This window comes from Rhinolophus sinicus, linkage group LG16 (genome assembly GCF_036562045.2).
Source record: "Rhinolophus sinicus isolate RSC01 linkage group LG16, ASM3656204v1, whole genome shotgun sequence".
Classification (NCBI taxonomy): Eukaryota; Metazoa; Chordata; class Mammalia; order Chiroptera; family Rhinolophidae; genus Rhinolophus; species Rhinolophus sinicus.
The window spans coordinates 32,322,626-32,333,064 of NC_133765.1; the positions used below are offsets into that span (position 1 = coordinate 32,322,626).

The 10,439-nt window shown below is 43.5% G+C and overlaps 1 protein-coding gene across 4 annotated transcripts in view; it reads left to right on the top strand.

The window, feature by feature from the left end:
- The window catches only part of HECTD4 (HECT domain E3 ubiquitin protein ligase 4), a 167,598-nt gene extending 165,345 nt beyond the window's left edge, over positions 1-2,253 (top strand). For all 4 annotated transcript variants that reach the window (XM_074321579.1, XM_074321581.1, XM_074321580.1 and 1 more), the window contains exon 76: positions 71-2,253. In XM_074321579.1, the coding sequence (XP_074177680.1) occupies positions 71-207 (137 nt within the window). In that variant the 3' untranslated portion in view covers positions 208-2,253. The remainder of the gene's footprint in view (positions 1-70) is intronic.
- Positions 2,254-10,439: the final 8,186 nt, after the last annotated feature.

Genomic DNA, 10,439 nt, shown 5'->3' on the forward strand with positions numbered 1-10,439 from the left:
AGGCCTCCGTGGGATCCTAGCTGAGCCACAGGCCCAGCCCTCTAACACTGGCCCCGTGTTTTTCTGGTAGGTTCCCCAGACTCACGCTACATCCGCGTGGAGACGTGCATGTTCATGATCAAGCTTCCCCAGTACTCCTCTCTGGAAATCATGCTGGAAAAACTTCGCTGTGCCATTCACTACCGTGAAGACCCCTTGAGTGGCTGAGGGGAGGGAGCCCAGAGTTAGGCTGTCACCGAGGCACCACTCTGCCAGCTCGGGAAGCCTGCCACTGCAGGCACGGCCCTCTAGGGCCCTGCGTGAGGAGTTGGCGAGTTTGCTTTTCTGAACTTTTGTCCACATTCCAGGGCCTCCTGGAAGACTTACCCTTTCGTATTTGTACGTTTCGTGATGGGTTGGTTCTTTTGCTACCTGTTGATGGTATGGTTGTAGGTTAGTTTAGTTCCCAGTTAGTGTCTCATCTGATCTTCCTGGACATTGTCCTTTGTGGCCACCGGATTCTGTGCCCTAAGGTCCGTTGGTTCCACCTCCTAGAACCACCCAGCAGGAAGCTAGTGGTGAGATGCCGTCGGCCACACGCAGCGTGCTGTTCCTCCTGCAGAGCACCCCACAAACAAGCCTGTGGCCAGCCCGCCCCTCGCCTCGAGCTGGAGTTTCTCCTGGACGTGGCTCCTGCAGGCCGTCTTCCATCCTGAAATGGTCGGGCCAGTTACCCAGACATGGGAGGTTTATGTGTTCATCTTCCGGCTTTCGAACCTTGTTTATGGTCTGGGGCTTCCTGAGGGAAGCCGCAGTGGTTCTCGGTCCTCCCCACCAGACAACCTTGTCTACTCTCCGTCTCTCAGGCTGGGGCCTGCTCGGACAGTTTCCCCCCAGGGCTCATTCCCCACCTTGGCTCACAGAGCAAGGCCGGGCTCGTCCCCGCGTTAGACGCTGAGAGGACACTTGGAGCTGGAGGGACAGTGCCTGAGTGAGGATGTTTTTCCGAGACTGACTGAACAGGAAAGCACATGATTCAAGCCTACCTTTTGTGCTCAGAAACAGCCCTTCCTCACTGCAGTGTTATGATGTGAGGAAACAAGGAAAGGGCCGCGTGCCCATTTTTAAAAGAGCTGACTGTCTGAGGTGCTCTGCTCAATTCGGGGTCTACTTCAGTGACTAAGACCTCCAAGTCCAGATGGAGACACAAGGGGGGTTCGTCTGCCCCTCTGGCTGGGCTCGCCCAGCATCCCCGCTGCCCCATGTAAGTGTGTGCCAGGGCTGGGCTGCTCCAGAGCAGGCTCACCCACTGCCCCAGTGCATTTGTGCCCCAAATCGGTCTTTGTCCAGTGGTACTTTGTTCAAGAGCAGCATATGCCATCTTGTTGGACACTGTCATTTTGGGCCTTGCCAGTTCTCACAGAATCACATCACTGTATTTATTGTAAAATATTGTGAATATTGGAAGCTCTGAGTGAGTGCTGTTAGGCGGCTTTGGAGTGTGACTGCTGGAGAGAGACAAGGACACGCTTCCCTTCTCTACGGCCTTGGCCTGTTGGAAAGACGTGTGGATTTTAGCGTTAGAGCCGTTAGCGCCCATCTCCTTCCTGTTAGGAATTGCATCAAGGACCATTGTAGAAAAGATTCCCGACCTAAGGAAAAGGTAAGCCTGGAGTAATCGTCCGGTTGCATCACTTACATTTGATGCGGGATCAGTGTCTGGAGGTGAGTGCCTGCAGTTTCCCTGCTGGAAGGAAAATGGTTGGCCGCTGCCTCCCGGGGCCACAGCCCCCTTGATGGGGGTCACAGCAGGATGTAATCCTGATAAGGATCCTCTCGTTTCCTTTCTGCTAATGAAAGAGCCTTCGGATTTATTAGAAGTGGTTCTTCCTCCTGTATTTTTAAATTCTTGGTCCCCTCCCATCCTTCCCATCCCTTGAATGGACTCAGAATTGTCCGCTACCTCCCCCAGAGGGGTTTGGGAAGCTTCTGTTGGCTCATCACTTGATTAGATGACAGCTGTGAGTAAGATATCTGCTGCTAACATGGTTGCTTCTCCCAGAGAGCACATTGAGGTCCAGACAAATCCAAACCTTGGCTCTAAAAAATGTGTGCTGTAAAGTTACTTGATGTATATTTATTATAATTATTTATGGTTGCATTTAACAAACTTTTCATTCAATTTGATGCTATTTACACCGTTGCTGTGTAAAACGAAGCTCACTACAGGACAAAAGTCACACCAATAAATAACCTTCATCTAATTTTGATTTATCCTAAGAGTTGTGTGATCATCTACTCCTTTTTAAATTTTTAATTTTTCAAGTACAGTTGACATTCAGTATGTTTCAGTATGCAACACAGTGGTTAGAGATTTATATAACTTATGACGTGATCACCCTGATAAGTCTAGTACCCACCTGACACCGCATGTGATTATTACAATACTGACTGTACTCCCTATGCTGTACTTGGCATCCCCATGAATGTTTTTATAACTGGCAATTTGTACTTAATCCCTTCACCTCTGTCACTCATCTTCCCAACCCCCCTCCCATCTGGCAACCATCAGTTTGTTCTGAGTTTGTTTCTGTTTTATTTTGGGTTTTTTTTTCAGATTCCACATGTAAGTGAGATCATATGGTATTTGTCTTTCTCTGTCTGACTTATTTCACTTAGCATAATACTCTCCAGGTCCATTCATGTTAGTTACCGCAAAGTATAAGATTTCATTCTTTTTTATGGCTGAGCTCGTATTCCATTTTATATATGTACCACATCTTCTTTATGCAATCGTCTATTGAGGGACTCCTAAGTTGCTTCCATTACTTGGCTATTGTAAATAACGCTGCAATGAACCTAGCGGTGCGTTTATCTTCTCAAGTAAGTGTTTTGGATTTCTTCAGATAAATACCCAGAAGTGGGATTGGTGGTTCATATGGCAGTTCTACTTTTAATTTTTTGAGGAGCTTCCATACTGTTTTCCATAGTGGCTGCACCAATCTGCAATCCCAACAGTGCACGAGGGTTCCCTTTTCTCCACATCCTGGCCAACACTTGTTTGTTGACTTCTTGATGACAGCCATTCTGACAGGTGTGAGGTGGTATCTCATTATGGTTTTCATTTACATTTCCCTGATGATTCGTGATGTTGACCATCTTTTCATATGTCTATTGGCCATGTGTATGTCCTTTGCCCATTTTTTAAACAGATTTTTTTTTTTGGTGTTAAGTTATATGAGTTATTTATATATTTTGGATATTAACCCCTTATCAAATGTATCATTGGTGGTTCTCTTCCATTCAGTAGGTTGCCTTTTGGCTTTGTTGATGGTTTCCTCCACTGTGTAAAACCTTCATAGTTTGATATAGTCCTGTTTATTTTTTCTGGTTTGCCCTGCCCAAGGAGACATAGCCAAAAAAAAAAAATAGTACTAAGAGGAATGTCAAAGTTTACTGCCAATGTTTTTTTCAAGTTTTGTGGTTTGAAGTCTTACACTTTGTGTTTAATCCATTTGAGTTTATTCTTGTATATGGTGTAACAAAGTGGTCCCGTTTCCCAACACCACTTATTGAAGGGACTCACTTTACCCCATTGTATATTCTTGCCTCCTTTGTCAAAGGTTAATTGACCATATAGGTGTGGGTTTATTGCTGGGCTCTCTAGTCTGTTCCATTGATCCATGTATGTGTCTGTTTTCATGCCACTACCATGCTGTTTTGCCATTTAAGGCAACTGTTTCCTTGTTTATTTTCTGTCTGGATGAACTGTCCATTGATGTCAATGGGTTGTTCAAGTCCCCTACTATTACTGTATGACTGTCGGTCTCTCCTTTTGTGTCCATCATTTGCTTTATGTATTTAGGTGCTCCTGCATTGGGTGCATAAATGTTTACAAGAGTGATATCCTCTTGTTGGATTGATGGCCTTATCATAATGAGATGCCCTCGTCTCGTTACAGCCTTTGTTTTAAAGCCTATTTTATATAAGTATTGCTACTCCAGCTTTTTTTTTTTCATTGCCATTCTCATGAAATATCTTTTCCCATCCCTTTTTTAGTCTGTGTGTCTTTCAATCTGAAGAGGGTCTCCTGTAGGCAGCATATATACAGGTCTTGTTTATCCATTCAGCCACCTGTGGCTTTTGATTGGAGCATTTAGTCCATTTACAGTTAATATAATTATTGATAGGTATGTAGTTATTGCCATTTTATTTTCTGATTGATTTCGTAGTTCTGCTCCTTTCTTATTCTCTCGCTCTCTTGTATGGTAACTTTCCAGTGTTGTGTTTGGATTCCTTTCCCCTTATTTGTTGTATATCTCATAGATTTTTGGTTTGTGGTTACAATGTGCTTCATATATACCAAGCTATGTTTAGCTTGTGGTTTTTTGTTTGTTCGGTTTTGTTTTTTATGTAACTTACTTTTTATTGAAAAGTATCTTGCATTCATGATGGATGCTTTCTGGGTTTTGCCACATTTTAATGTTAAATTTCCTTTACATGCCAGTATTGTAAATAGTTTTCCCCACAGGGGATCACTGATTATAAAAAGACAACATACCACAAGGGTTCTTATTTTAATTGAAAAGCTAACAAACTATCTAGTTATATTTCCCCCTAAACCACAAACACATATATATATAATTTTTTTTTTAAAGAAGATGGTCACTTAAGTTTGAACACAGTCTGAAATTATAATTTTTACTCACCCCGTCATGTTTTACTTCTTTTGTGAATATTTGTATGTATCCTTTAATTTACATTGGTCTTCCTACTTTTGCCTTTTAACCTTTGTACTAGCATTATCGTTGGTTGATCCAGTGCTTTTACTGTTTGCCTTTGTCAGAATTTTCTTTCCTGTATTTTCTAATTCGTATTTTTTATTTTCTTATAGAAGTCCCTTTAATATTTCTTGTAATACTGGTTTAGTGACGATGGACTCCTTTAGCTTTTTCTTATCTGGGAAACTATTTCTTCTTCAATTTTAAATGATAAGTTTGCTGGGTACAGTAACCTTGGTTATAGATCTTTGCTTTTCATCACTTTGAATATTCTGTCACAATAGCTTCTGTTCTGCAAACTTTCTGTTGAGAAATCAGGTGAGAGTCTTATGGGGGGCTTCCTTATAGGTAACTAGTTGCCTTTTTCTTGCTGCTTTTAAAGATTCTGTCTTCTTATTTAACCTTTGGCATTTTAACTATGACATGTCTTGGTGTGGACTCTTCTTATTTGGGACTCTGCGCTTCTTGGGCTTGTATATCTATTTCCTTTGCCAAGTTAGGGAAGTTTTCCATCATTATTTCTTCAAATGGGTTTTAAATTCCAAATAGGTTTGCTCTTTCTCTTCTCCTGGTACCCCTATGATGCAAATGTTGGTATGCTTGATGTCCCAGAGGTCCCTATTCTTTAAAAAAAGCTTTTTTTCTTTTCACTGTTCTGATTGGGTGTTTTCTACTACCCTATCTTCCAGATCACTGATTTGATCTTGTGCTTCCTCCAATCTGCTGTTGATTCCCTCTAATGTATTCTTCATTTCAGTTATTGAATTCTTCATTTTGGACTGGTTCTTTTTTGTTTTCTACCTGTTTGTGGAATAAACTCATTGATCATCCTTATAAACCAGTGTTTTGAACTCTGTATCTGGTAGATTGCTTGTCTCTCTTTCATTTAGTTCTTTGTCTGAAGTTTTGTCCTGTTTCATTTGGGCCATGTTTGTCTCATTTCAGCTGACTCCCAGTGTGTGTCTCCCAGTCTTGGCAGAGTGGCCTGTGGGCCCAGTCTTCCTGTCACCTGAGCTGGGTGCTCCAGGTGTGTCCCTATGTGAGTTGTATATGTCCTCCCATTGTCGTTGAGCCATGATTGTTGTTGGCATATCAGTGGGTGGGACTGACCCTCAAGCTGACTGGCTGTGACTACAGCGGACAACTCTTGTGCAGGGACTGACCCCAGGAATAGGAGTTACTTCAGGAGGCTCTGGTGCCTGCCAAGTCCACCCTTCAGGTGTGTTGTTTGTGGAGTTGGGTGGGTGGTGCTCTGATGTTATCTGAAGGTGGTCACCCAGGTGTGTTGATTCTGGAATCTCTTAGGAGGGGCTCCAGTGCAGGACAAGGTCAAATGCAGTTTGAGTCCAGTGTGGGGCCGCCTGGTAGGAGTTGATTGCCACTTTTGCTGAGCTGGGTGGCGCTTGGGAGAGGCTATGCTGTGAACCGAGGCTGGCTGCCACTGTGCTGGGCTTGGGACTCTGGTGAGCACCATGACGTAAGCTGAAACCAGCTGCCACTTGTGTCAGGTTTGTGGCCATTTAGTTGAAACTACATTCCCAGCCAAGACTAACCACTGTTTGTGCCAGGCTTGGAGCCACTTAGCAAGAGATACAGGGTACAGGGCACAGAGGCCAGCCACTGCTTGTTTGAGGTTTGTGGACCTTTGAGAGATTTTAAGAAAGTCCACAGCGCAAGCCATTGCAGCCCGCTTGTATATAAAAGCCACTGGAAGAAGTAGAGCCAGGCATACAAATTGGGACAGGGTCATAGTTATCTACTCTTGCTGAGGAGATTCAAAGGCCATAGGTATGCTTGAATGGCTGATAACTTAAGTGCCTCCAAGTGGCTAAGAATTAAAGTATAATTATGGTCTCTTGGCACTTGATGTGATTCTTACCCCATTATGCTCATAAACTACCCATTCCCCCAACTCGACCCCTTGAGTCTGTGGTTTTCATATAGAACATATGATTGAACAGATGGAAATCCAAGGTCAAAGCTAAACCGAAGCCTGCATGTTCTGCCCGCTCCTTGCCCTGGAGCTGGTCTATGCTCTTGTGCTGGTGTGAGATTTGCCTCACGTGGACTGTTGCACTGGCAGTCTGGGCCCTCCTTACACTACGTCTGCGCCTATAGGACTATGGCTGACCCTGGCACAGTGCAAGGCCGACACGTGCAGATCCACTTGTGTGTGGATTTGCTTTTTCAACTGAGCAGTTCAAGCCCACTCAAGGGTCAACTGGCAGTTAGGGATCCTAGTGAGCTGAGGGCCGACTTAAGTTATATGCATTTTTCACTGCACAGGCGGCTGGCACACCTCACCCCCAAGTTATTCAAGAGTCAACTGTATTTTGTGAAAGAGGGAAATGCAGGGAAGAGGTAAACACTTAGCTCAGCACCACCTTCCGAGATCGACCTCTGTCCTCTTCTGGCACAGCTGTCCCCACTACCCGCCCCTCCCCACCCAGGGTGCCGTGTGACTTCACTGAGGGGAATCCAGTCTCCTCGACTCACATCTCCTCCTGCTCCACAGGAGTCCTCACCCAGACCCACTTAATTCTCATTCTCTGAACTCTATCTTTCTTGTACTTAGTGGAAGTGTCCCACATATGTCTTTATTGTAGAAAGAGCAAGAACCCTCTCAGGTGAGGACCAAGCAGCTCTCCTTCTCCTGTTGCTACAAGGTACTGGAAACGGAGCAAAACCACCCCTCACTGAAAAGAGCTAGGTCAGACATGAGGGGCTACGGCGTCAGATGCCTCAGCCCTCTGCCCAGCTGAACATAGCAAGGATTCTCCTGCTTGCCAGGATGGCTGAGGCCATCTCGAGTTGCGTCTTAAAAAAATAAGTATATTGAAAATTACACCAACTGGGGGCGGCCGCGTGGCTCAGTTGTTTAGAGCACAGCGCTCATAACACCAAGGTCGCCAGTTCAATTCACACATGGGCCAGTGAGCTGCACCCTCCACAACTAGATTGAAAAAAAAAGCTGATGGGTCCTGGAAAAACACACTGTTCCTCCCATTCCCCAATTAAAAAAAAAACTACACCAACCAAAACTAAAATTACAGCGAGATACTACACCACCAAATCGGGCTAGAAAGACCATACCATGGTAGGGGAAGATGTGGAACCAACAGAACCGCATCCTGCATACTGTAGGGACTGTAAGCTACAGCTACTTTGGAAATCTGGTACTTCTGTTACCCCAAAAAGAAGACCGAGCCGGACCACCAGCTCTAATGTGTCTTTGGGAGCAAAAATTAATGTAACACCCAGTCTTATATAAGACCCGGTCTTATTTTACTATTTTACTTATAGTAAAATAAGATCGGGTGTTATATTAAGTTTTGCTCCCAAAGACACATTAGAGCTGGTGGTCCGGCTCGGTTTTCTTTTCGGGTAAACACGGTACATATTCCCCAAAAGACATATACAAGAATGGTCACAGCAGCAATAATAGTAACAGCCAAAACTAGACACAAGTTGAAGATTTCTCAACAATAGACTAAATGATGGCACACAATGGAACACTAAGGAAAACAAATCGCTATATGCAACACGAGTGACTCATAAACACCGTGATCAGCAAAAGGAACCAGGCATAAAAAGAGGACTTGATGGTATGAGTTCATTTAAATGTTCAAAAGTCAAAAATAAGTGGTAAAAAGAAAGTGGTTATTTGGGCCCCAGAGCGAGTGCAGTGACTGGGAGGGAGCATGACACGTGTTCCAGTGTCTTGATACTGTTTTTGGATTTGGGTGGTGGTGACTGATGTGTCCACACTGAGCTGTACATGGCCACGCACTTTTCTGTAGAGAGGTTATACCATATGGATATGCGTTTCTTACAAGTACACCAACATGAGGAAATCAAGACATGCACGCATTCAATACTCATGAAACCAAAAGACATCTATCATTTCAAAACAATTTCTGAAAGAGGACAACTGATGCAGAGCACATCATGGGCAGCAAGCTTATCTGCCTTCACTTTAAAAAAAATAACCAAAACACAGTGTAAAGCGAAGGAACTGGCGGCCCCATGTGTCAGAGAAGAAAAGCAAGGACTGGAAATTAATGTAAGAAGCAGAAGTTCAAGTCTCCACCACCCTATAAAAGGCCAGAAGTTATATTCTGGAGAAACCACCCAAAAAGCTCATGATTCCAGCCCCACCCTAGGTTTATACAGAAGGCTCGAGGACCCTTCTCTGAACTAACCCAGAGAAAAGACCCACATGATGCAGACACCTGGGGCTCTCCAGTGAGAATGCCAGCCTATTGTCCTACCGTGAAATTGGACAGTTAAAAAGCATGTCTGATCACCTTTGGTGCTCCACTCTTAAACATACAGACAGCCAAGAAACATCTGAGGTTTGAGGAAATAAAATACCGAAACAAAAATAAAGAACTCCCAGGAAATAGACAATAGAGAGAGTAGAACAAGATATCCATCCAAGAAACAACTATGGCACAAAGTATAAGAAAAAGTATGACATCCATTAAGTTGGGGGGGGGAGGCTGTGAGAGGATAAAAGACAAAGGTTTTAGAAACTAATTATCAAAGAACTACAAAGATGAAAGGATATCAAAGAAATATAAAGAAAGGATAAAGTTGAGGGATCTCCCATAAGTAGGGCCAAAAAAAAATACGAAAAAAAATAATGATCAGCCTAAAACAACATCCAACTATAATTGGAACTGTGCAAAGAAATAAGAGAAAGCTGGAGAGAAATTACCAAAATACTATAAATTCTGAAAAACTCAAGGGGACACATGAGTTTCCAGAAAGTGCTCACTAAGTGTCTAAGCTATTTAAATGGAAAAAGAATCCACACCAACATGCAACATGGGAAAATTTCAAAATACCAGATAGACATCCTACAATGCCTCAAAGGAAAAAATTAGTTACGTGCAAATCAGAATGGCATCAAGACTTTATAACAATCTAGAAAGTAAAAATGCTTTCAGGACACTTCTAATTCTAATCTAACAAATGGTTCTCAAGGCATTGGACATCCGGCCATGAAGGACAGAGATCTGAGAGGAATGTGCTGGGCCCTAACATGGCCTGAATAGTTTTCAGATAGCAGCAAAGGAAGGGGACACTCAAGGTGCAACCCAACGGTCTTCCTAGGTTGAGAAGACAAGGCATCCAAGGCATCTAAGGCAGCTAGTTGGCAGGGCAGAGGACCAGAGAGAGAACTCTAGATCTGGGCGTCCCACTCAAGTACCCAGGTGAGTACCGAGAAGCTCATACATGTAAGGAAACTGCCAGAGGCTGAGGACAGACAGACCAGCCAAAAGAATTAGAACTGGCAAAGAACAGGAAATAGTTCCTGTTCCCAATAGCCAGTGTGGAAAACTGTATGGGGCATCAATTTTGCCTGAGTAGTGGAACAAAATCAGCCTCAGGCTAATCATTGCTCAGGTCCTGATAAAGCTTAAAAGTTTTATCCAAAAGGAGCAAACTGTCTCCAAGTAACCAAGTATGAGAACAAAGTTCAAGAATATTTATAGGAACACAAAAATACCCAGTACCCAAACTGGAAAATTCAGAACGTCTGGCATTCAATCAAAAACCACCAGACATGCAAAGAAGCCACAAAATAGGACCTAGAAAAATCTGTCTAAACTGACCCAGAAATTACACAAGTGATACAACTAGTAGTTATACAACTGGATTCTACATGTTTAA